Source organism: Trachinotus anak, unplaced genomic scaffold (assembly GCF_046630095.1).
Source record: "Trachinotus anak isolate AG129_WGS33_773 ecotype Australia unplaced genomic scaffold, CSIRO_AGI_Tana_v1 ptg000025l, whole genome shotgun sequence".
In the NCBI taxonomy this organism is placed as follows: domain Eukaryota; kingdom Metazoa; phylum Chordata; class Actinopteri; order Carangiformes; family Carangidae; genus Trachinotus; species Trachinotus anak.
The window spans coordinates 9,016,223-9,043,838 of NW_027273876.1; the positions used below are offsets into that span (position 1 = coordinate 9,016,223).

The following is a 27,616-nucleotide window of genomic DNA, read 5'->3' on the forward strand; positions in this document are numbered from 1 at the left end:
TTTCACACTATATTGAAGTTTCTCCCTATAACCACATACTAACTTATCATGTGTCAAAAGTTTTGTGCTTTGTGAAATACCAGGAGCGTTTTGTGATATGAAGATAAGGTGACATCTATTTCTGTTGGCAGAGCCGGCCTGAAGCATGAGCGAACTAAGCGCCTGCACAAGCCTGTTTATTACATGTAATCTCAACGCAACATGTGAAACAAAACATGTAGTATAAATTGAATGCAAGCCTACAAGCAGTTTTCATCTTTACCTGCTATAGAAATTGCAGTACTTTCTTGCATTAGCTTGTCTACATAACTAGCCCTTAAACCCATTGCTGACCAAAGAAAGACAAGTATACTTTCAAAGATCATGGCAGACTGTCTTTGGCAGAACTTTGAAGAAAATAAACATTATTACAATTGCATTATAAAATGTAAAATAAGGAACAGTGTTTCTCTTTCACTTGTGATAATAAAGAATAGTGTAAACAGACGTAATACCACTTAATATATTTAGTGTGTGCTGAGCATAGGTCTATACTGTACTTGTAACATCTCCTACAGGTAATGTGCTTTTCCTAGCAAAGGTGAATGAATAATAACGATAATAAAATTATCAGTACAAAGATATAAAAATGTCTCTTGAGAAAAAATCTTATTTAAATTTAACTTACTGTGGTTTGTGTCTAGAAGAGACCAAAAGCAATCAGCCTTACATTATATGAAATCCAACCTCTAATCAAAAATATATATATTCCTGGGATTTGTCAAAATAAGCTTTAAAACACATTTTTTTTACACACTTTAGGAAAAAAAAAAGAAAAAAAAAAAGACGTTCCCAGTAAGGATCTAACCCATAACTCGTACTGATAGTCCCATTGTTTACATTCTACTTCAACAGCAACTGTTACAGACAGGACATGGGACTAATAGAGAAACTTTGCCCATATTAGGGTGAAGGGCACTGGTATCATAGTGATCCGATGAAGTATAAATCTGTCCATTTAGTGTCCTCCTGGACAGCTGGACAGAACCAGCATGAGGCAGGGGAACGGTGGCCCTTCTCTTACTGGTACCAGGGAGTCTTCCTGACCCAGTGGAGGGTGAAACCAGCATCTGTCCGGATCTTAATGGAAGCTGCCTCGGCCTCCCTGACAGTCTCCTTTACAGACTGCATCAGGTTCTGGGCATTGTGGACCAACATCTCAGTGGCCTGGTGGAGAAGAAATGAAGAGAGATTCGCTGGAGTGATCCTCTTGTGATCTGATACATTCATTAAAAAAAAACAAACAAACAAAAAAAAAAAAACACTGCTCACCTGCTCTGATTCCTCTTCACTGATGTTGGTACGACCCAACATGGTGGCCTTGACTGTGGACAGGATTTTGAGCTGAGTGCTGATGGTGGGAATGCGTTCACACACCTGAAACGAGGTCAGAAAATCAGCAAACTGATTTCAGAACAAGGTATAGTCCTTCCACAGTGAAAAGCCACTAAATCCATTGTTCAACCTTCTGACAAGGACCACCGAACTGACCTGGAGCAGGTTGGTCCGGATACGCTTATCAGTACACTGCTTGGCCACCTCCTTAGCCAGCCGTGTGACTTCATCAGAAGCCTTAGCGATGTCCTTGGCGCACTGGATGAGGGCACGCTTGTTTCCACTGCCTCCACGCACCAGACGTGACATCTCGGCCATGAGCAGGGCCATTCGTTTGGCAGCGCCAATGATGTCATTTCCCTATGAGGTACAACAGGAACATAATCAATACTGTAGCACAGGGCCTCAAAGTAAAAGTCTATTGCTGTGCAGACTTACTTTGCTGGACCATTTGCGGGCCTCATCGTGGAGCTGCCTGGCAGCCACCATCATGGGCTCGTTCACCATATCACCAGCCTTCTGCTCAGGGAACTCCTCATCTTTCTCCTCTGGAGGGGGAGGCCTGGGGGGAGGAACCTCACCCTCTGGAAGAGGAGGCTTAGGGGGTGCTGCCTCATCATTAAGCTAGAAGGACAAAAAAGTGTCAAACGATTCCAATTTGTCCAAACTTTCAAGTTTCATGTACTGCACCTGCCCTGATGTGATTCTAGTTTTTCTTCTCTGTCTTCAATACCAAAAAAAAACAAAACAAAAATGGAGACTTACATTAAGTTGATCCAGTTCAGGAGGAGGAGGTGGTGGGAAGTCCGGCTCTTGTGGCTGGAAGGCCTCCCTGACTTTTGCTACGGCACCAAGAATCTTATAACCTGAGTCCAAAAAGCCCTTCTGAAGACCTGGTGATCAAAACAACGACAAACAAAACTCATCAGAATGTTCCACATAAATATAAAATAAAAAAATCTTTAAGTCCGTGAGCAACATCAAACGTACTTGGATCCTGGATATTTCCAGCCACCGCCTTCGCGTCCATCACCATGGGAGAAATTGTTTGGCTCAGCTCATCAGATGCAGCCTTCACTACCTCCCTGAATTTAGGATCCTCTGAGTTCTCCACCTCTCGCTTGGCCACCAGGAGGATACGGTTGGCTCTGCGGGCGATGCTGGTGGCGCCAGCGACCAGCATCTGAGGCTGGTGGTTGGCCATGGCCACACGGCACTTATCCAGGTCCTTCTTGATGGCCTCCTCTGAGGCATCGAGTAGAGATTTGGTGTCGATGGCCTCGTCCACCAAACCTAAACATCCATAACGCGTTAATATAGGGAATTATGGTAGGGTGTTCAAAATAGGGATCAGAGGCAATCATGGAATCTACAGCATCTTTATGGCACTTTACCTGTCATTTTTTCCACATTATCAATCCACTGATTCTTCATGGTTTCAAAATGTTCATACGCAGCTTGGTTGCCAGGGTTTCTCAGCAGAATACGAGCAGCAGATACCACCTAGAGAACATTCCCAGCTATCAATTGTCAGTCCAAGACTTGGCTTGAGAAGCAAGAAACACTTTGGGTTGTGTTACTTCTGATGCAGAGTGGAGAGCAGACACAAACGGAAACAATATAAACACAAAGCTGTGACATACTTGTGGTGTTAAATCTCTTGTTGACTTGACGGCGGCCTGGATTCCCTCCACTGTGCTCTTGTTGGCAGTGCCGACAGCAGCAGCCTTCTCTGCTGTGGTGCCAAGTTTATTGGCGTGGTTCTCGAAGTTGGCAGCCCTTTCGTCAAAGACCTACACATGATCAAATAAAACAATTATCCAAAAGGGCAGTCAGAAATAATACATCCCCCTGCCAATAAATATAACTAAACACTGACGGAGGCTCAGTGCAGTGAGATCATAGTGAGGAGGAGAGTGACTGTACCACTGACCTCATCTCTGTTGGGGGCGTCCAGGGGGGCGGTGGCAGCCACTGCCAATAGCTTGATGGGTGTGGTGGTGTCACTGAAGATGTCAGACACCTCCTGAGTCATCGCCTCCTGCATCTTCCCTTTCAAGTCCTGGGAGGAGGACAAACAGATGTTACAACCAGTCAGCACACTCATGGTGTCTCATTCATATTACTAATACTAGTGTGTTCTTATTGAGCTTCAATAGCCTCTGATCAAAAAAAAAAGAAACAATACAATTAGGGCTGCTTACTAATGATCATCAGAGAGATATATTAGAAAACCCAAACATGTTCATTTTGCATTTTCTCCTTAATAAACAACTTAAACTTTAAAATTGTTGTCAAAAATGTCTGTTAGTGATTAATTTTCTGTCAACACATTAATCAGCAACTGTTTCACAACTGAAAATGAAAGCAACACTAAGTACGTGTATTCTGTAGAAACAGCAGGGGTGTGAAGTAGTTTGAGGTTTTACTTGTATATTTCCGTTTTTTCAGGATTTATACTCGGATGGCTATTGTTAGTGCCCATCTTGCAGATTTAGAGTTTAGATTCAGTTTGGACGACAGAAACAGAAACATTGGCAGACTTTTAGGGAACCATGAAATACTTGTTTCCGAATTACATTATTTCCAGAGAAGTTTCTCACACTGCATCATGTTACCTTTCAACTTATTTGAAACCATTAAAACCCCCAAGTTGTTGGTGCTTCCATTATTGTTTCACTATCTCAAATCTGGCATTTTACACAATGCAAAAATTCAACTTTGTAATGTCAATTGTCAAGTTTGTGCTTTCTCTGTGTTATTGTCGTCATGATTCAATGCTGACAGGGCACCTTCACTTATGTTGCCTATAGAGTATTTTCCCACTGAGGTATTATTGTGTGGGATTATTATTGGGAGTTTTGTATTTCTTCCACCACTGTTGACCAGCAGAGGGGGGTGTTTGCCTGCCTGTCTCCGTGTTTGAATCCTGATCTATCAAAGTGACGCTATAGGTCTGAACGGGAATGAGACTGTTGTGCGAGCCGTCTTACTTTCAAGGCCTCCTGGAGCTGCTGAGCCACAGCACGTGCCTGAGGGGAGTCCCCTTCGCCACGGGCGGCCAGGTCAGCCAGCTGGGCCATGAGCTGCTCCACCTGCTCACATTTACCCAGTAGCTCCTGCCTGTATGGGCCTGGCAGAGCATTGGCCAGCCTGCGGCCCTCTGCCACCAGGCCACGGATGGCTGCCTGGCCTTGAAACACACACAGATAAATAATCACATGTAAAACACTCACAAAAATAAAAAATACAAAATAATAAAAAATACATTCTTCTGGATAACTGCTGATCAACATTATGCTATTACCTCTGTGCACAGCAACATGAGGAGACTTGCGTACTAAAGTGACAACTCATCCACTGCTTCTGAATTTGTTGTGAAATAATGACCTAAACCTTTCTGATATAATTTCAAAGCAGTTTTAATGCGAGTTTTTAAATTCTTATAATGACACAACACTATTAACATGTGTCCAGTCCACATTATTTTCACTGTCATTTTTTGATTAATCAATCATCGACAAAATGTCATAAAATTGTGACAAATGCAAATCACAATTCTTGTTTTGGATTTTGCTGTTTTTTTCTTTTATGCATTTTTAAAGTGTATAAAATGATCCAAAATATAAATATGTTCAATTTATTAATACATAAAAGGGAAAATCCTTATATTTGAGGAGCTGAACACAGTTTTTGGCATTTCTGCTTGATAAAATACATTGAAAATGTAAACTGGTTCAACAAAAGTGGACTGTAACATGGGTTGTTTATGCCAGTGGTGACCTTGGCCCCCTCCTGCAAATAGCTGGCTATTAAATGGTTGCTGGGTATTTACTAGGTGCTTGTATCAACACTCGAGGGGAAAGAAACCAGTAGTTCCTTCTGCGTTATTTCATGTTGTTTCTTTGAGGTAAGTGTTTCCTCCATTATATTGTGGGAACCAATTATTCTTATAACAGCCTTGTTGTAAACATGGAAGATGATGTCCAGGTTTCAAGGAGACAAGCCAAAACCAAAGAATAAAACAACGCTGTTGGAAAGAGTGAAGCAGAATGTCAAGTACAGTAGAAAGCGTCATGTACACAAAGTGTTTAGTCTGCAATTCAGCCACAGGAGCAGTGGAAGGAATGTGAAGCAGAGTGAGAGAAAGATAAAGAGTGACGAGGAAGCTGGTGAGGATGGGGGCCAGGCTCACCGACGCCGCTGTCATCCATGGTGGGATTGTCAATCCAGCGTTGTGCCTGCTCAATCTTTCCCTCCAAGTGAACGGCTGCCTTTGCAGGTCTGCTGTTGGCCACAGCTTTGTTGGTCTTGGACTGCAGGTTCTGCAGAGCTGTTGCGATCTGTTTAGCCAAAGCTCTGGCCTCAGGAGTGTCACCTTTACCCCTATAAGGAAATTTAAAAACAGCAAAAAAAAAAAAATGTCTGAGGTAGTGAATTATCATAAAGATATGGCTATAGTCAGAGTGCTTTCATAGTGCCAGATTAGTCCAAATCTGGACTAAAAATGCAGTGAAATGAAACCCATACTCTAGTCTTCCTGTGCAGGGAGGAATAAGAACTGTTTAAACTGTTTTATGAAATCTGAACTTCCACAGGAAAAAAAGCCATGTGTGCATGTTGTGACAAGCTCTTTAGTGTTAGCCGTGCATTTTCAGTGACAACAAGAAGAGAATAATTGTAGGAAAATGGAAAAGACAAAACACCTCCCTGATTTATGTGCAGATAATAACTTACAGGGCCAGCGTGATTCACAGTATTGTACAGAGATTTCTAATTTTTTGCTGCATATGTAACACCAATACTGTTTCCTAGCAGTGGTAAACAGTTGCACTTGGATGTTGTCATGAAATTCAAGTACTGGAAAACATCTAAATAACTGCAATAAAGTGTGAAAGCAGAAGGGTTAGGAAGATAGGCGACAATCAAACTTGAATCCAAAAGAACAAACTCGGCATAAAAACAGTCTCATATTTCAGACAGTCAATAACTTACTGTCTTCTGAGGTCAGAGAGCTTGGCAGTCATGGCAGCGATCTCTCCAATAGAGCGCAAAATGTCATCTCTTTCTTTGGGATCCTCACACATGTCTGCGATCTTTTTGGCCTCAGTGAGCAGGGCTTTGACGTTCTCCTCTCCCTCTGGGCTGCCATTAGGGTCTGCCAGCCAGTTCTGAACGGGAAAGAAACACGAAAAACACTCCAAACACCATCGAAAACTTGCACTGACGGAGAGCTTTGAATCTGTGTATTGTATAAAGGCAAACTCTTTTGTTTAAGAGTTAATGACGCACCTGTGCAGCATCAATCCTTTTGGCGATGGCCTGCTTGGAGTTAGTCATGGCCTCCAGTTTGCGAGCGGCGTTTTCCACCTTGCCAGTTAGCACGTCAAGTCCCTGGGAAACCTGCTGGGCCTTCTGCATGGCGGCTGGGGATGCCCCCTGACCTCTGGTGTGGACAAAGAACACATGGATTCCACAAACTGCAGCATTCTTACACTTTTGAAGGCCATACGTTCGCACATTTGTTCGCCAGTTCTCTGATCTACACATTAGTTTAGTCCAGAGCTTAAGCCTTATGGTGCTCTTGTTTAAGAATTATATTTCTTCACTTAAAGCCTCTATTTTCAGACAATGCTCAGTGGCATCTCTTAGTTTTCAGAGGAGTAACAAAACCAGGGGTTAAAGTAGATCATGGATTAATACCAGACAGCTGCTTTTAATGTAGCATGACTCAGGGTCCCTGGTGACATCAGATTTCATATCAGAGGGATATCACTTCCACTTTTACACCATAATCCCCTATATTGTACTTACTGCCTTACACCCACTACCCTTTAAGGATGGAAAATTGAACTACTGTACAAGCATTTACCTTTACAAATAACCAATGGAAATTTAATTGCATAAACTAGGAAACGTACAGTAACAGAGCGTGAGACTGTCTAATGAAAGGGACACGTTCCATCTTTGCTATTGCAACCCTTAGTCTTATGTCATACCTGGCTCTCATCTCAGACACCTGATCAGTCATCTGGCCCAGGGTCTTCGCCGTGCCCAGGATATCTCTCCGCTCCTTCCCAGCACACAGCTCACCGACTTTCCCGGCTTCATCGAGGATCTGTCGAATGGCCTGCTCACCTGCGTCCCCTACGAGCACAGCGTGCACAGCCAGACACATCAATAATGTCAATGTATTCAATAAGGTTATCAGCCTGAGGGCGTCATTAACAGCAGAGTGAACAGTCTAAGGTAAAGGACAGGTTTATTACCTGGTTGAGCGTTTGGATCCCGCAGCCAGTTCTTAGCCTGAGCCATCTTTGAGTCGATGAGTCCTAGAGCCCTCTTCATGGCCTCTGTGTCCTTTAGGTTCAAAAAAGACAGAATAAATGAATAACTTAAAGGGAATCGATGAACCCAAAGAAAACTAAAACAAGAAGTCAATCAATGCCCTTCGTCATACCATGTATACATGTCCTCTCTATGAATCATGATATGATTATAAGGGACACAGGGATTTCATGTCAAGAGTTAATGTCAAGTTAATATTCCTGTTTAACATGATGTCATATATTTATTCTACTATTTAGAAATCAAGTCATGACTCCTAGAAACGGAGATGTTTTCGCTCACTGAGTTTTTTTCCTGAGTTAAATATTCACAAAAAGCTTCAGGTTGTCATCGTTGCCATAATCAAACCCACTGTTTGGTTATTCTAGCAAGAGAAACACAGCAAAGTCCAAGTGCAGCATCACGAACATCTGGAAGGCACAACCACGCAGCGCATGCTGTTTCCGTCATTCTTTCCCATCGTCAATAATGAGCATGTCATATTATAAAAAGCCAAACGACTCTCAATTGTATCTCAATCATAGGGGATGGAAATACAACAATCTGTCCAACAGCGGTGGACTTGACAATGAGGCCACTCATTGTCCAAGTCTGCAAAACAAAGCGGCGTCCTGTAGGACATGGAGCAAAGCAGGAGGCCAGAGCGGATGAATGAGTGGTTAAGTGAGTTTGCTTTTCGTGCTACAATAATAGGAATTCAGAAAACACAAGTTCTTCATAATGTACCTTGAATCTTCATCACAGAGTTCAGTAAGAGTTTCATAACAACTTAACCCAAATAACAACAAACACACTGCTACAAATATTCATCGCACAACATGTCTGAGCCCCTGCAACATTCATGTCGTCAAAATCAAAGAACAAAAACCATATTTGTTTGCATAGCTTTAACAGAGCTGAACAGAAGGAGGAAAAAAGGGAAGTAGAAAGTGTGTGAAGTTCTGTCACCAGAGCAGCAGGAGTGCATTAGTTTACTGTTCAAACTTGTGCAACTGCTGGTCTGTCACTGCCCACCAGAGTACGAGAGGGAGAGTGAAAAAAGTGAGGTGAGAGATGTACAGATTGAGGGTCTTTGATTATAGGCTGTAATAAACGTGCATTTGATATGAGTGCAAACACACTGAATGGTATTAGACATGGTGTGGTTCATGACATTAGTAATGAGGGTCATGTAAAGTGAGAGGGCAGTTTTAGCGTTCAGGGAAATAAGATTTGTGAGCAAACTGAGGAAAGTCTGTTGGATGAAAAAAAACAAAAAAAAACAAAAAGAATTAGCCATTCATACAACAAAACCCATTTCAGATTTTCTCTGTGTCCTCCTCCTGTGGCCTAAGAAGAAACCTGATTATCCTGGTAAAGAGAGATGAACGCTAAGAGAATTCTCAAATCAATAGTGCACGAGTCAGCTCAGTCAATATCCGGACAGGCTGAGGGCATGCATTAGTTGAGGTTTAAATGACTTAGGAGGAGGACACACCGATGTTGATACAATGTCATGTTATGCAGCAGAACAAATCCAAAGACAGAAAAAAAAAAAAATACTACACAGATCAACATCTGAGCAGTTCAACCTGCTGAACATTTCCAATAAACACCATTCCAACTGCAGTACAACAAATTTACCCTATTAATAGATTCATAACAGTTTAACCTCACTCAGGTCCTGCCGCTAAAAAGCACACAGTGGCACCACAAAGCACAAGACAGCACACACATCTGTCAGACATGCTGCTGCACAACCAAGGGGCAAGAGAATTAAGGCTTACCTTCTACAGGGGGTGAAGGGAGAAAGAAATGGTAAAAAGAAAGGAAGAACGACATAAATACAAATGTTGACCTGCACATACCAACTGAGACCAACAAAATAAAACAAACAAAAAAAAAAAGTATCACCAGAGAAAAAAGTGGCACCAGATAGAGCCATGTAGAGAATGCTGGGACAGGGAAGAAGCCGAACGTGCAGAGCAGAAAAACATAAAAGAAGCCCGCAGATTAACCAGCTACATAGAGACACAGAGAAAGTTAAAGCATGCCTACTTTATTTACTTACTAACTATACGTAAGCTATTTACGTAAAATGCTGAAGCATTTTCACACCTGTAAACCTTGAAATAAGGTCATCCTGATGCACTTCATGTCTTGTTAGGAAAGGCAAAAAAAATACACCAACATCACTTCATAATCTCTCCGGTCTGCAGCCTCTTGCCAAGGGCATTCTGGGAGTGCGTGAGGGCACGGTGGATAGCAGACAAAATTCAGTTTTTGCACTTGTAAACACCGTTTGTGTCACATTAAATGTGCAAAAAAAAAGCAAGCAGCAAAGCCTCTTTTCCTTCATTTAAGTTTATAATAACAGTGTGTGCATGTGACTTTGATGGCCATAGACAAACTGAGGTAAAAGCATATTATTCATTGTACGTACCTTGTTGGCCCAGGCGTCCTCATCCCAGGACGTCAGCTGCAGCACTCTGATGATCTCATTTATCTCGGCGCTCATCTTCTCCACAGTGAAGTTACGGTTCTTCAAGGCCTCCTCCACACCCTGGCTGCCAGACGTCTTGGTTGTCACAAATATTTTGATACCTGGGATACAAAACAGAATTCACAATAAGCAACTCAATATTTCCACCCAGTAACACCAACCAAAAATATTATATGCAGAATCTTTGTAAAAAAGAAAAACATGAACAAAACAAAAAAGGTGGAATCTTTGGAGGAGAGCCAAAATGTGGAGGAATCTTCTCTCTGTGGAGGTAGTGTAGGATTACCAGAGATGAGGATGGGCAGCAGCTCTTTGACCGTGTTCATGGAGTTGACCAGCATCACACGGTGCTCCTGGTGGGTCAGCTCCTGCTGTCGCTCATCTATCATCTTTGCCATCTTTGTCATTCCTGCACACAGGAAACAAAACATGACGTGGAAAGGAAAGAAACTTAGTACATTTAAACAAAAGAATGTGCCTGAAATTTTGTAGAACTGGTACTCAAGCATTTTCATTTTTTCCTCTTCAGGCATCTCAGTATGACGTGCTGTACTTCTTACTCCGATACATTCATCTGACAGCTGGGGTCAGTGGTTCATTTGTTCTAACCTGATCATTATCTGGGACATTATATAAAGAGCTTCAGAGGACTGAATTATTAAGTGGAGGAGCATGTGCACCATAAAAAAGTGGGAATACATAAAATCATTCATAATAAAAGAGTATTATTTTAGAGAATTACTTTGCATTTGACTTTTAAAATGCGTTAACTGAAGTAACATTGTGTGTACACGGCTTTTACTTGTAATGGAGTCTTTGTGCATTGAGGTGTTACTGCTTTAAGGTAAAATATACTTTATTGTCCCTCAACTTGTCCTTGGTTCCAAGCCACTGCATCACATAACACAACAACGTCACAATGTACTTTTACTTTAGGAGACTACTCCTAAAAACACAGGAATGCTTACCTGTCAAAAACAAATTGTTAACTCAGAATATACACCACGAATCTGTCAACCGAGACACTATTTACCAGATAAGTCAAGACTCAAGTGAAGTAATCCTGCCACTGTCAGCAGACTGACCTGGTCCCAGGTTCTTTGTGTATGTGATCAGGTCCTCCATAGACTCCACCACCTCTGCCACTGTCAGGTACTCAAGGATGCCTTTGCAAACACGGATTATTTTGCGGACCTGTGATAATGGGGGGATAAAACAATAACAACAACAACAACAAAGTGATTATGCGAACACAGCAGCCGCTCCCTCCCCCCTCCCATTCACATTCTCTCTAATTGCACTCTGACAATGCTGCCTACTGACATTCCAGCCTCTTTCACTCCAGCTTTATTTGGACTGCTGGAGTCACCACTCCACTATACAGAGTGATCCCTGAGCTGCATTTGAAAACATGATGGCACTGCTGACTGATGACTCCTGCTGAGTCCTGCTGACTGCTGCAGACAGCGCTGGGACGCCCGTCCGATATTTGCTTACAGAGAGCTGATGTGCAACTTTTCTATTTCACTCTCCATCCCTGAGAGGATAAGGAGGATGGGCGTGATAGATGATATCCCTGTCTGGTCTAAGATTTAAGAAGTGTTTGTGTAAGAAATATGAAGTTGATGCAAGTTCCACGGGCATGTCTGCCACATTTATCTACCTCTCTGCCTTCATTATAAGGCTTGCAGTACCCAAGAGGAAAGCAGGAATTGATATGTCCTTATGCCAGAAGGGCCCGTGGTAGCAGACCTCTGCCACACTCAAGTGGCTGTTAAAAAGATATTAAAGCCCTTCCAGCTCGCCTACTGCTCATTGAAAATCAATGCTACAACCCTTAACACAGTTACGAGCTGTATTAGCTATGTTGTGTCTATTTCTCAGCTTCTCAGCTGTTGCCCGCTGGTCATCACAGTCGGTCTTCTGGACTATTACCATGGATTTCACTTTAAGGAGAAAACCCCATATGTTTGTATCTGTATTTGCAAAGGCCTTACTGGGTAAATTACCACAGCACACATCTAGTTTGCTGACATGTTGCTCTAGTAGCTATGACACTAGATCATCAGAGGAAATACTCCTCAGGTTCCCATTCACCTGAACAGAGCTGGGTGAATCCGTCTTCTCCTTCCTCCATAAGCTTCCAATGAACATGTTTAAAAATATTTTAAAATCAGTTTTTACAGAACAATGTCATTGCTTTTAACATGTGGCATTATTTTGTCATGATTCTTTTTAGCCTCTGATCTCTATATCTTTTATATTGGTTATGTTCTGGTATGTTTGTGTGGTATTATCTCTCCACAGTTGTATTTTTACTTTTATTTTTTTCTAATGATGCTGCCCATCTCGACCATGACTTCCTAGCAGAAGAGATATTCTATCTCAATGGGACCTTCCTGGTAAAATAAATCTTTAAATATCTGAGCAGTCCAAGTGAGAGGAGGAGAAAAAAAAAAAAAAAATCAAAGCACATGGAAGCACATATCATTTGGCGCTAATGCTTTATTAATGCGCTGGGAGAACTGAGAGCACAAGAGGCAGACAAATCAATTCTTCCATCATCAGGAGTCTCATTAAACCATCATTCAGCTCATGTTTCTGAAGTTAGGGGCACAACCTAGAATATACTGAACCTCTTAAACTGGTGATATCTAGCAGTGTCACTGAATCAATATTTCAGTGACAGAGTAAGTCTGCATTCTGACCTCCTTGTTCAGCAAACTGGCTTCTCCTGGTTAACCAATTTTCCAAATAAAATACAGAATGAATTAATGAATGAATTAATGAACGAATACCTCGGCCTCATCAAAGGTCAGGAGCAGGTCAGAGGTCCCAGAGAGGATGCCCCGGGAGCCATCGATGAGGTAATCCCGAGCAGGAACAGAGTATGGGTCGCCTTTCAGCATGGAGGCAGCCTGCACCAGTTTAGTGCACGCATTCTCCACTCTGTGGAAAGCACAAGACGAATGATTTAAACATCAGTGGAATAAAAAAAAAAATCCTCAAAAAACAAGTCATGCTGATGATACAATGCCCTTCCAGAAGCCAGATGGACAGTGCACATGGAAACAGCAAACTGCCCGCAGCAAAAACAGATGGAGGCTTGGGGATAGAGCTAGACATAACATACAGTAACTACTGTCTAAACATGACTTTGTTTCATTTCTTCCTCTTATACGCTGTCCATCACATTTTCAGCACATACGAATGTGAAAGCTGATGAAGTCTAAATCCCAGATGAAAAGCTGTCATTCTCTATACAGGGGTTAAATTGGGAATTAGGAAGTGGCCAGTCCGCTCTCCACCTTCAGTTATGTCAAAGCATAAAACAACTATTCTTCACACATTCATTTAAACATGAACTAAGGGATTTCAATGAATTAACCCGATTAATTACATTGATTAGATTTGACTGTAACTGATGCTGGGTGTAATTAAAAGTAACCAAGACATGACAAAAAAATAATATAATCTTAGCTTAAAAGAAAAACTTAACAGTAAAAATCTTCTGGCAAAGAAAATTTCAGAAGATTAGCAGACACTTCATACTTCATGTGAACAGCTTTTTCTGGCCTTTCTCATCCTCATGCTATTTGAGGAAACTGATCAGCAGTTTCCTGTTTGTGCTACAAGCTGCGTCCAACTAGCAGCTTGTGTGTTTACCAGCACTATCAACAGTAAGCTGTAGGATGGGCTGCACTAAGACAAAAATTGTTGTATAACTTCACCAAACATTGCACCAGCCAAAGCAAATTATGTAGACATGCTTTTACAGAATCTGGATATTGTTAGGTTCCTATTGATAGGTCTCCTCTAAAAGGCCAGTATTTTCCTAAGCAGCAAACTGATGGTGAAAATAGACTCAAAACAGTCAAATAGTGCTTTTAGTCTATTTTTGGTGATTTTTGAGGGAATTTTGGGAATTACTGAAGCATGGAAACATGATGGTTTCACAAAGCAAACTGTAAATGTGTTAAGTAAGAACTTGCAGGAAGACTTGCACATGTGTAGTATATCTATCTGATGACAAAGAAGTTAACTTGTTCTCTCAGGAAGTGACTTGGACCTCAGCAGACCTCAGCGCTGTGGCTGGCCTCTGCCTAATTTAACCCCCGCTTCCACAGAAATGTAAATGATTGATAGTTGCCTGTGGGTGTGATTCACTCAGTGAACTATGGAGCAGCAAAAACTGCAGGCTCAGTCCTGGAGTCAGCGTCATACATGCCACCTGCATAGTATCATAACAGCCATACTGCACAAAGAAACAGGCAACAAGCCAAGGACCAACACATCTTGTAGTTCCCACAAAGTACGGACTTCCTACTTTTGCCTACATGCCAAATGTTGCCGCGGTAACACGGGACCGTCATTGGTATTTTCTACATTTTAAGCGTTGCAAAGGGCTCAAACAAGAGAAGCTCAGTCTCCAATCTTCTGGAGGAGCAAGTCTCCTTAAGGATAAAGTCTAACATATGTGCATGACATCGAGGCTGACATTAGTGTGTGTGTGTGTGTGTCTTTACAGAGCCAGCCAGCAGTGTCCTTCAGCGTGCACTAGCGAGAAACAGCCATGCATTAACCGGACCCCAACAGACACTATATTTAGTGAAGGAGACGCATTCCATCGCATGTGCTGATGGATGACGACAGGGTGACGATGTGACTTTGAGGCGCCAAATGTGTTGAGTCTGATGACCTGTGCATGCCAATGCATTTCATCCCTGACCTTGGGGGTGGGGGGGGGGGGGGGGGGGGGAGGGGGGGCTCCCAGGACCCACCTCTCCCTCCCTCAACTGTACTCTCTCGTGTAATAGGGATCTGTGAAACTGTGCGATACGGACAGACAGCAGCTGGGCACAAGTTAATGATTTAACTGATGTGGAGTCAGCCAGGGAAACAATTGCAATGATTAAATACCTACACCTCCTCTTTTCTACATCAACGCATAAACGTGTTGTGGTTCAACAGGAACGAAACGCAGCAGCAGCCAGTGGCTCTTATGTATAAAGACATGTACAGTATGAGTTTGTGGCCCTTCTCCTTTAGGGTAAAGGAGCTCCTCCCTGGGCAAAAAAAGTATCTGTGTTACACCAGGGCGAGACTCTGAGGCACTTAACATGCCATGTCTGACCTTTGCTTGGGCACAACCAGCCATTACTGCAGCAGATAAAGAGAGAAAGAGAGCCAAAGAGAGGCTAGTGGGTTCCACATCCTGCAGAGAGAGAATCACTTCATCTAAATACGTCGCAGATGTTTGGTCAATGTGTGAATTTGAGGTATGCAAAGTGATCAAGCACATGTGCTTACTTGATGAAAGCTGGTGGCATATCTCTTTTCATGATCTGGTCCTCTGTGGTTTGTACAGTCTCCTTCCCCACCTGGAAAACACACATACTTTGAATAAAAATCAATTAACTGTAATTTAATGGGTCAAGACATTACAAGCAAATAAAACTGTAATGTACAGTCAGTGAGATACACAACACAACCCTGGTGCAAATTAAAGTAAAAAAAAAAGTCATTTCCAAGCAACGTTTTACCACATTTCACCAATTTTTTATTCATTTGAGAGCTTATGATAAATAAATCAATCATCCATGAAATACTTCATATTATTTTGCACAAGTATGTAATATTTTATGCCAACAAACGTAATTAACATGTTGGATACTAGTTAATTAATGTGAACCTGTTATCAAAAGCAGGTGCTCACTTTGACTTATCCAGTAAGTTTCAAACGGAGTTCACCCACATGTAATTGACTGTTCGTTTCACCTCCTGCAGGGTCACAGGAGGCCGGAGCCCAAAGGTCTGGGAGGACACGACCACGTGCAGGTCAATGGTCCATTACAGTGTCAACACAGATGCTACACAATCACTCTCACTTTCATAGGAGGAGGACGAGGAGACGGAGGAGGAGGAGGAAAACTGTGGCAGCAAATCCAGCTGAACGTAGTGAGGGCATGGCCACTAGAGCTTTGTAGGGACAATGCTAAAACTGAGCCATGATACAAGGTCCATTTCCACTGCAAATGGTTTGAGATAAATCAAATGTCATTCTTTGGTTATCTTTGGATTTCTTGTTTGGATTTGAGAGCAGGACATCGTGGTAACATGCTTCATACCATGGCGTAATGTGCAACCGAGACAAGCCGTGTGCTGATTTCAGCCGACAGCATTTTTCCAGTTTTTTTTTGTATCATTACTTTCATAACATCGAATATACAGAGATTTGTGAAGTAGTATTTATTTGAATGCTTCATCAGAGGCATTGTCTACAGAAATCATGACAGATGCTGAGGATTACTTTAAGCACAGGAAAGATGTTTTTTTTTTTTCATCTGTTGGGCAGTTTCTGTTACAACTCAAATATAGCTGAGGTATTCAGCAGTCAAACCATCGTTCTGAATCACTGCACAGGATTAAAATATAGCAACTACAGAAACAGAACTAGTGCTTCACACTTGCTCTTGTGATTCTAATTCAACCATTGAATAAATTTGACAACAAACCAACTTTTAAATCTCTTTTTTCCTTTGATCCTTTATAAGCGTGATAATGCATAATAATAATAATAATCATCATAATAATAATAATAATAATAATGTGGTGTCGCAAAATAGATTCCAATGGATTTCTTTGCCTCCAACTCATCCATTATCTTCTTTTAACTAACTTACAATCTTGATAAGGATATCACAAACACTTGGGTTGTAACAACACCTAAAATCTGTTCATTACATGGCATTAAATAAGAAGTAATGCTTTAACTTCCCCCTTTATTAAACTGAGAGATGCTACTTCCTTTCCTTTATTAATGACAAGCCACTTAGCTACCGTATTATATTTAGTAACTGGTAAAGGTGGAAGCAGGGGCTGACAAACAGACACCAGTTGAGACAGGACACACCCACCCCCCCCCCATCCTCAGCCCCGATGACTAGCTCATCAGTCATGAGGATTTTGTATCAGTCAACACTTAAAACTCCAGCACTAAGTTTCAGAGGAGTTGGCTCAGTTGCGCTTGCTCAGCAATGTTTTAAGTTTAGATCTATTACAGAGCTTTTATGCAACTTGAGCACACATTTCATACATCAATGGCGTGTCATGTGCATGAGTAAAACAACTTCCCCCCCTAAGGGAGTTTTACCTTTAATCATGCAGTTTTCCACAATGATGTCCTGTTAACTTGTCCATTATTTCAATGAGGCAGCTGCTGGGGGGACGCCAGGCCTCAGCACGGTTATAATGTTTAAAACAGCTGAACGCCTCCTCTCCTTCAAATGCCAAAATGACTCACCTCCCCCGCCATGACCTCAGCGCTGTAGGGAAACACAATTCACCCACGTCAAGCTGCCACGGGTGAGGGATCGCACACGTTCGTACCGGATCACACTGACTGGGTTAAATGAGCTGCATCACCGCCCAATGGGGAGATGTTAAACCTTTTCTTTTACGCTTTACATTATGATTATAACGAATATGAAAGGACATGAGCGATTACCTCACTGTCGCACGTAATTCAGCATATGTAACATTTTCAAGATGTTTCATTGGGCTGAACTTTGCTGCACAATCTTGTACCTGCTAAGTGATATGCTATAAGGTAGCCAAGGTTTAGTCAATTTTGAATCATTTCAAACAACAGATGAGACATGAAGTGGAGTTTTGGACTGTGGGGTAGACAAAACAAGCAATTTAGAGACATTAACTCAGGCTAGGAAATTGATTGATAAAAAATTAATCAAGACGCCCTACTGAAAAGGATTTTTTAAAAGTTTGCTTTTGTTTTGGTTATTTAGGAAGTAGAAGTGCTGCTGTGATGAGCAGTCCCTGAGAACTCGTCAATGTGTCCAACTACAGGCAGTAGCAGAGCCATTCCAGATGGTTGACGTGGAGGCTGAAGTGGAGCAGAGCAGACACACATCTCTTCACTCTCTTTTCACTGGACCAGAGGGACTCTGGGTAACGCAGGGGTTATAAATTAGGGCCAAAGGTTGTGCTAAACTAAAACATAAGCTAAGCAGAGGATTGTCCATCTCAGAGTGAAGTGGCAGTGTAGATATGCCACCCTGACATTCCACCAATGAGTGGCTCTGAACAAAAGCCAACAACAACAACTAAAGCTGTTCAGTCCTGTTCAACTAAAGGGCAGCAGGCCAGGGCTACAGAGGAGGTATACAGGGTACAGGCAGAAGTGCACAGAAGTGAGGAAGTAACACAAACACCTTACAGCCTTGGCAACACTATAGAACACACACAATAACCTCCTCTAAGAAAGTAATACCTGCAGGTGCACATTATATAAATACTAAAATTTACTTTATATGCACCTACACAGCTACTTGATTAATTGATTTATTGATTTTGCAAGTACCACACAGCAAAAATTTGCTGGTTACATGTGGTTGCATGTGGGGACTGATTTTTGGCTGGACTGCAAAAGCTGGGGGGAGTGAGTGAGTTATAGAGTTGCTTGTGACATTCCCATATTATTAACATTACATAACAAGACTCAATAAATGAAGTAATTAAAGTACCTGCAGCTGTAAAATAACAGCATTCTCACTATGGAGGACACCTTTTTTCTAAAGCACTGAACTGCGTCTCTGACTGAAAAACCCACATCACGTGACACTACTTGTGTAACTTCAGCACAGATTTGATACAACACCAAGATTTATATGACAGTGAAGTCAAGTTTAGACATGAACGAAACTGAACAAAAGACAGATTGGCTGCACTATAGGCGAACAATGTGGAGGGCAAAAGCTGAGTGCGAGCTGCATTTAACGAGCGCTGACTCATATTCTCCTCTAAAGCGTCACGCAGGAGTGTCTAAATCCAAGTAGACTTGAGGAGCTTGGTGCTGCATTCAACAGGTCATTGCTATCTTCCTTTTCCTGCTCCCCGTGGAGCCTCTTCCTGCGGTCTGAAGTTCAAAAACAGTCCACAGCTGAACAGCGATCCAAACAATTCACTGCAAAAATAGAACAGTGACCCAAGTTTATTACTGTTGTTGTCAAGCAGTTTGTGGTGCCTGGTCGTCTTTCCTATTTTCAGCCTCTGTCATGATTTTGGACTACATACTCATGACACAAACTCCACATTAGGGCTGCAGCTTGAGATTAGTTTAACTACTGCTTCATCTGTTGGGGTTTTTTGGCTTAAAGATTAAGAGTTCCCTCTATAACATCTTAGAAGACAGTAAAATGTTCCTAGTTCCCAGAGGCCACAATATTATCTTCAAATTGCATATTTTCTCTGATTAAGAGGCCAAACCCAAAGATATTCAATTTACAATAATATAAAACTTTAAAATGTAGCAGCTGATCATATTATTAAATAAAATTTATATTTTTTTGGCATGATAATGTATTTGATTATTGACAGTGAGGACAGAAAACAGGGGAGGAGAGGAAATGATGACGCAAGACTGTACAGTTTCAGCTTATTCTTAATCAGGACTGAGGCCCACAACCTAAACCACAGCACAAATATCCCCTTCCTCGAATAGATTCTAGCAAACCACTTTAAGGAAGGGCATTAGCTTACTTCCATGTTCTTTTTAAAACCTTTCACTGATTCAGTGTCATTTTCTTCTAAGTTGTCACATACCGTGCTACTAGCTGACAGTCTCATTTAACATTTTTATCTGGAGTGGAAACACTGACAGTCCTTTTACCATCCAAGAAAGCTGTGTGGAAACCCTGTGTTGTGAAGTAGCTTGATAAAGCTAGAACAGACCCGGCTTTGTTGACAGCAGCCCATCGCTCTGCCAGGAGAAGAAAGGCCACTCTGAAAGCCTCAAGGCTGCCAAGACACAGTCTGCCTTTCACATGTTGGGTAGTTTTAGCACAATGCTATGTTAATCATGGGGACCGCCAAGATCTATAATGGTAAAATTCTGGCAAGTGCTGTCACCGCTGCCCTTAGCAATGTCCTACAAATAAACTCTATATTATTCAACACACAGGTTTACTTGCTCAAAGTGCATCTCAGACACTGATTCCCAGTCTAACTTTGCATTGCGATCTGATGAGACATGCTCACACAAACTGATGGCACAGCACTCCATTAGCTGCACTTGATCGATAGACTCAAATCCAGCAAGTGCTGCGTTCTGAGATACCAAACAGCTTCTGACTAATAATGACTCGGGGGCAGCAAAGAGGTTACTCTGAAGGTCAGCACCTTTGTCATGCATCTGTCTAGTGGTGTCAAACATGGTTTATTGATTTGGTTCAGGAAGTAGCTGCACATGAGGCATCCAGGGTGATGAAAATCACAAATCAAATGGCCTGCTTGGCCGTGGCGAAACAAGCCCTGCAGCCAGAGAGAATATATCACAACTATCTGTCTCATGTTACAGGAGCTTAGCAGCTCATACAGTGTTACTAGGGAGCAGCCCTCATCAGTGTGAAGCCTCTGTTTAAAAAGAAGAGTGAGTTAATACAAGGCTTGTCATGGATGAGCTGTCATTTTCCACCAGAATAAGGATTGCTAAAAGAACAGAGATAACAAGAGATTATTTTGATTGCATCCACTCAGTTTTATAATTCAGAAAAACAGGAATTATTTGTTAATTCAGAAAAACTGGAATTATCCAGCCTTATCTGACCCGCCTGATTAAGGCTGGACCCCCCCTAAAAGAGGTAAAAACAACAGTTTGGGGGATTGAAACATTTATATATCCTTCTTACCTGTAATTGTAAATATATGGGGAATCTGGCAATACGGTCTCAGACATCCCTAAAGTGGACCGTACTATTTCTTAACCTTTCGTTAGTTGAACTTCTCATCTACCTGCATGTAGGAAGGTGTGTGAGTGGGTTACTATGGTTACGCCGCCCATGCCACCCCCCCGAGAAAAAGTTGACCCCCCCCATTGTATATAGTATAATTCGCACTTTTCCACCAATGAGTGGAACGTCATTCAGTCTGAACAATATCAGTATTACTTCTCAATCATTTGAACTTGACTTTTTAATCTTTGGAAGAAGCAACAGCCCTAGTGCATTGAATTCTTTTTCACGGTCTGTAGCCATAAACATCTGACTGCCAAGGGAGAGGGGTTTCCCTTCCATGGCTCACACTCCTGTTCCTGAGAGGGGCCGACAGCTGCCGGATCTTCCTGACTTGGCATCCCGTGTTTCCTCATCATTTCAACACTCTCCTGCAGCCTCCTCGTTTGACAAAGTTTCATCAAAAAACAGTCTTCAGATGCAGTGTGATTCCATATCCCAACAATGCATTTCTATGAAGACAAGATTACCTCTTGTCATTGGGATCTACACAGGCGCTCCTTGTCCTGGCAGTGTTACCAAGGTGACAGAATCAAATGGTGAACTTCCTATGACAAATTACAGGAAGCTGGAGTACCAGGTAATAGGAAGCTTTTCTTTTGTCTGCCTTTAAGCACTTTAGTTAATGAACACATTTGTTTCCCATTTGTTATGGATTAAAGATGTAAGTGACTGAATTGACTGTTCAAGACCTCATCAAATACTGATCTAGTTTAGTAAAACTCTTCAAATGCTTCTTTGTGTTTTATTTGGTGTAATCCTCTTCAAGTTTAAAGACACAGTTGACATTTTTAAGTTTGTTGCTGATGATTCCTGATCAACAAGTGAAATGTAATAAGTCATATCTTTTACAAAACTCAAAGATTGCAATTGATCCAAACTTCCAGTAATTGCATTTTTTTTTTTTTTTGGTATTGTTGCATAAAGTGGTATTTTGTAATTTTGTAATCTCAGCAGCAATGCAGAGTGTACAGCCTCTTAAAGATAGGATCATAGGAACATCTCTGCAAGTCATGTGAGCCTTGTGATCTGTGTAAACAGGAAGATAAACACTTACGACTTTATCTGTTCCAGGACTCTACATCACTGGCATTCTTTTCTTTATCCAACGGCTATAAAAATGAGCTATAAAAATAATGAAGTACAACTGGCCTGAAATAAAAAAAGGCTCTTTTTAGTCAACTGAAAAGAATGACTACTGACAAACACAAGAATGTTAATATACAAGTTAGTTTAAGTCCACAGATTCACATGTAATGGTTTCATTATGATTCAAAAACCTTTCAGCACCACATTCTTAACTTGAAACCTCAACCTGAGAGATGTGAGACAAAACTAGACTGACCCCCTCCAAGCACCACAGCTGCACAACATCACAGAGGAAACACTGGAGTTAGTCGTTTACATACAACCCAGCAGGTTTTGAGTCCTGCTGCCAACTTAGTAATTGCTGTGACTTTAAGTCATTGTTGCACAAGGCTTGCTTATTGCACAAACACTGCACATGCCATATCTCATACTTTTACAAACAGACCATGTACCCATGACAACCACATCCTGTGGGTTAAGACATTTACCATCTACTCGCATTTAAAGACATCTACGAGGTGACACACAGATCACAGGAACGGATACTGTGGCTGATGTGAACTGTTGGGTGATCACAGACTTTTCTCTGGGAAGGCTTGCTGATTGATAATCTTACTCAATATGTCATTCAAAGGGTCGGCCCAGCCCCCCACCCACCCACCACCACCATTACTACCACTACCACCGAGCCAGGATGCATTCCTGCTTGCTGGGAATTCTTCACATTCCTCATATTTATTCTTAATTGAGGTCTGAAAACATTGAGGTCAAAGATGCTGATTGCTTGTGAAAGGTCTCACAATGCTTTGTGGTCATGCTATGCTTTCAAACACTGGGTCAGTTTACGAGGGTCACACTTTAATCTTCATGCATCGGGAATAGTAAGATCAGGCTCTTTCAAATTAATAACTTAAAAGATCTATACACTTATCACAGTGAGCACACCAGATCTTCTAAGACAGGCTTACACACCTAAGTGCATCCTGAACGCTCACCATCCTTTTTTTTTTGTCTGGCAATGGGAAGAAACCTGACACAATCATTACGATATGAAGTTTGAAAGGTACAATCATCTGTAACCCACTTTTAGTCAGATATTCAGGTCATCCAAAATCCACCTTGACAAACTGGCTTCTATTTCTTCTAAGGTTCTATTTCAAGAAATTTTGAAGTGAATTCATGAAGGAGGAAGTGTGTGCAACATGTGGTTTTCCTTGCAACACAGACAATGAGGTACAGCCCCACCCTGGAGACGTCTGGAGAAATGCAATTAAGCGGCCTCATCCCTTTCCCTTCTAAGGATGAGCCTGTCCTCGACAGTAATATACTCCCCAGTTAGTGGTTTACTTGCAACCGACTTAGCAACAGATGCAAAAAAAGTGAGAATGTTACATATCCATTTTATGGAAACAACGAAACAAGCATGGGCAAAAATGGCAACACCTAGACAATAAGTAAATAGCAAGTTATGTTTCCTGATAATATCCCATTGTCATCAGTAACAAAGAAGTAAAAGATATGAGCCATACAGCACCAGTTCTCGTTTGAGCTTTGAAATGCATGACTCACACGACTTGTGGGATTGAAACCAGAAGAAATTACATCTCATCCTTAACTTCAATGAACTCATAACACTGTCCATGTTGTATTGTTGCTACAGCAACTGGAAATAATTACAGGCCTATCCATTCATTCATGCCACTGTTGGAAACATCTGATCACAATTCAGAGTGTCCAGGCAGCCTGGATCATTTCACCCTCAGCTAGCTGAGGTTGCACGGGACGTTTTCATGTGTCAGGACATGATGACAAGCACTGCATTCATGCAGAAGTGATGTGCAACAATGTTTCTGTATTTAAAGCCACATTAATTGATCTTCTAGCCGCTTGGGGGCCAGTGAACTCTAAAACATGCTGACAGACATCCAGCTCTGACATATTACCATCCTATAATGGTGCTGTGTTAGCTAAAAATTGGCTTACACATCTGGTAACATTCACATTAGATTGAGTCATGATTCCACTTGATGAATGTTAAGTCCAGTACTCACTCTCCTTTTAGCTGTGGTTTGATCTCTGGCTGTTTGGCTGCTATATACTTGGTACTACTCCCTGGTTACTGCTGCTGGGCATGTAGCTTACAATGGGTTTATTTAAGTTTTTACAGTGTACTCACTGTAAATGCACATCCAAAAAATAAGCTAAAAGAGGCTTAAAATCTCAGTGGAGCAGCAGAGTTAGCTTTCAGTTCATTGGTAATATAAAAAATATTATTGTAAATTTAAGTTCTATTGCGCTGTTTTTGACTGTGCACACTCTATGTGGACATATCTAAACTGATAAGAGGTGTGACTAATTTTCTCTGATATTACACATCCATCATCATGAGTACTTTGAAGGAAAGACTAGTACATTTTTCTGTAATGCACCATTTAAAAAAAATGTAATTGTAGTTACATCTGAACTTTGCCCTCTGTCAACATACGTCAGTAAAACATAAACATAGTGCACTTTCTGAGAACCTCTATACAATGCCCTTCAGAGGAGGAAGGCCTGGTTGGTGTAGACATACAAATACTGCACATAATGGGGTACAGACCTACAGTCTCAGAGTGGGCACTGAGGAAAAACAAAGGCATATAATGAAGTGCACTGGCATGAGATGGTTCTGGGCCATTAAAACCTACTAAATAAGTTGCTAACCCATAGGAGGCAATCCCTCTAAATGAAGCATTCCTTTACCGACAGGAGACGCCAGAGCAATTGTCCAAATTTATCGCCCAACAACTGCCAGGGTCTGTGAGCTTGACCAGGCTGACAGAGAGGAGAACACACAGGAACCAAGCCTGCCTTAATATAGCTTCTATCTCTTCCGTTCCCGAAAAGCCACAATATCTGGCATACCCCTCATATCGCCTTGTTTCCTTTATTTAAAAAAAATGTAGGAAATGCAAGAGACATTTCCTTAGTAGGTGTTATGATACTTGCATTGTGGCTCCGAGGAAGACCATCGTGGTTAGGTTGCGTTTGATTCTAAAAATACCTGAAACTGCAGCTGCATCTGGTCAAGAGGGTACATGTAATTCAATGTTTTTGAAACAGACAGTCTCCAAATGCATAATTAATAGGCCCAAAGACATTTTAATTGCTCTGTGTGGGTAGAAAAACATCATGGGTACCAGCTAGATATAATAATGTATGAGCACTTGCCATAGTGCATCAAGAGTAAGTCAAAACTGTGGCTACTGGAGTCACGGCAAGTTATATTTTTGGTTCAGGCTGTTTGTTTGCAGGTTCTTTCCAAATCTTTTCAACAGTTAAATCTTGACATTTACATTCTGGGCTATGAACTTAAAAAAAAAAAAAACACTCCTGACAGCTGACATGCAATATTTAGGATTTGTCTTCGTGTCATTGGTCAATCATTTTTCCAACTGTACCATGCAACAATAGATCTTTTCAGTTTAAGTTTTTTTTTTTTTGTTTTTTTTTTTTGCAAATCATGTGCAGGGCGATGCACTGTCCCGCCTACTCCACAAACCATTTTTCAGTTCATTCATACTCTAATTCACAGAAACACTCAAAGACAGTCGGGGCAGTTGCTGTGTGGGGTGAACTGGATTCAACGCAGAAGTAATTCACAGACCTCCAGCACCTCCAGCACCTCCAGCACCTGGCTCACACAGCCAGAGGCAGTGCCTACGTCGAGACATGGCAGGCGGCTACAGAGGAGGCAGGGCATATTTTCAAGGGGAAAAGGGCGTGACTGCCCTTTGCCCCAAGTCAAACAACTTCAAATAACTTTGATAGCATCTATCCATCTTTCCTGTCGTAAAACACACGAGAGACATCCAGCTGCGCTCGTATTCTTGTAAGTGCAGTGTTTCAGCGCTCTCAGATCAGTCTCAGACTAGTTAACGTGGGAGCGGGCGGTGCGGGACAAAGAGCGACAGGTAGCTCACAGCACACGCCGAGTTTAGTCAGACTTTACCTGGGAGGGTTTCTACCAGAGGAAGAAAGTTATCTCACCCGAACAAGGTTGCTAACAGCCGCCTGCACGGCAGCGACCGGCGCCGATAGATCTGGTATAGCTTTCCCGTCAACTTCACCTTCTTCGTGCATGATCACCAGATGGGATATCTGCTGAGCCACCGGCTCCAGGATACTTTCTATCGTCTTCGTGTGAAAAACCGGCATTGTGGCAACTTTAGAGCACTATCCAAGAGAGAAAAGATTAGATCTCCTACCACTTAGGGCGGTTTAATCCCAAACTCCCGCTACTAAAGCCTAAAAAAAAACAATCCCGGTAGCTTTTTCCAGGACAGTTTCACCCTCCGGTGTGAGGACTACAACTACTCCCGTCAAACCATAAACGTGAAAACCCCTCAGGAGGACCGGGACGTCACGAACTACATCCGCACTCTAGCCAATCAGCGAGCGGGTAGCCAAGTTCCCTGGCGCCTGATTGGTCAGTTGAGGTGCCGCTCTGCGTCAACACCTCCCGCTTCCACAGAGGCGAGTTTGCTCGAAATCCGAGTGCTCCCTAAATTACGTAATAGATCCTTATGCCCTAAAAAGGGAAATATGTGTCTACTGTTAGCGAGGAGTGGATTCCAGCAGCTGTAAATTACACAGTCAGACACTCACGGAGCAGAAACTGGAGCCGTGACTGAGGGGAGATCAGATTTCAGACCTCTCTGAAAACAAACAGCATAGAAGAGGATATTCCTAAAATAAAAAAAAAATAAAATAAAAAAACTTCAACCTGATCACTCACAAGAGAGGGTAATGAAATGTATTTTTTAGGATTCAACCCCAAATTACCTATTACAATTTACAGTGTATGAACATGTGTTTCAATTCGGATTGGAATTAAAAATCATTTTGGATGTCAAAATATCAGTCACATCTCAGCACTGTAAATGTCCTGTGGTGTGATCAATTGCAATGATCTAAAAAAAAAAAAAAGACAGAATTACTTATTATAAACTTATTACCACTTATTATAGATAACACCAACCCCACACACAGTTGCTTGCAAACCAACATGGCACATTTTTTCAATTCCTCGTCCGTCCCAACCTCACACCCTGAAATAACAATATTTGAGGATTGAAAACCAACTGCCAAGCAAAGCAGCTAAGGAATTCCCACAGAATCCCAAGAGGGACTGCAAGGCAGCAGCCCATTCCCTAAAAAGGAAGAGTCCAAAATGAAAGAATCAAGGAAGTCACTTTGTTTGAACCCTTTTGTAAACATACAAGGAGCTGATAGGCTTTCCTTTTACATAAGGGGTTATTATATCAAATGTCAGTGAAAAAATGAAGAGGCCTGGATTTCACAGTTATCTTGACTTCGTGTTATTTTCCCCATAGGCGCTAAATTTAGTTAACCCAGCTATTCTCTTATGTAGATATGGCCATGAAGACAAAACTACATGCACACAATGTAATTTTTTCGCTTAAAAAATATATATAATTTTTTATGTCTACCCTGCTTTTATCTTGATAAAACA

At 41.7% G+C, this 27,616-nt stretch overlaps 1 protein-coding gene across 1 annotated transcript; it reads right to left on the bottom strand.

Moving 5' to 3' along the window:
• Positions 1 to 114: 114 nt before the first annotated feature.
• LOC139608236 (vinculin) lies at positions 115 to 26,471 on the bottom strand. The gene is made up of 21 exons (XM_071461741.1): positions 26,131 to 26,471; positions 15,515 to 15,585; positions 13,003 to 13,153; positions 11,290 to 11,398; positions 10,491 to 10,613; positions 10,145 to 10,305; positions 7,644 to 7,734; positions 7,374 to 7,521; positions 6,667 to 6,820; positions 6,370 to 6,545; positions 5,570 to 5,760; positions 4,368 to 4,567; positions 3,308 to 3,436; positions 3,018 to 3,167; positions 2,769 to 2,877; positions 2,365 to 2,667; positions 2,140 to 2,267; positions 1,813 to 1,998; positions 1,531 to 1,734; positions 1,312 to 1,416; positions 115 to 1,206 (listed from the first exon to the last, which is right to left on the bottom strand). The coding sequence occupies exons 1-21, from the start codon at positions 26,296 to 26,298 to the stop codon at positions 1,060 to 1,062; spliced, it is 3,204 nt and encodes a 1,067-aa protein (XP_071317842.1). The 5' UTR covers positions 26,299 to 26,471; the 3' UTR covers positions 115 to 1,059.
• Positions 26,472 to 27,616: the final 1,145 nt, after the last annotated feature.

What these genes read in the sequence shown, in the direction of transcription:
- LOC139608236 (XM_071461741.1), bottom strand. Translation starts at nt 26,298, where the DNA reads ATGCCGGTTTTTCACACGAAGACGATAGAAAGTATCCTGGAGCCGGTG. An exon ending in GCTGCCCATCCTCATCTCTG is followed by an intron (nt 10,306 to 10,490) that starts GTAATCCTACAC and finishes TTTGTATCCCAG; the next exon opens with GTATCAAAATATTTGTGACA. An exon ending in GTGAAGAGGAATCAGAGCAG is followed by an intron (nt 1,207 to 1,311) that starts GTGAGCAGTGTT and finishes CTTCTCCACCAG; the next exon opens with GCCACTGAGATGTTGGTCCA.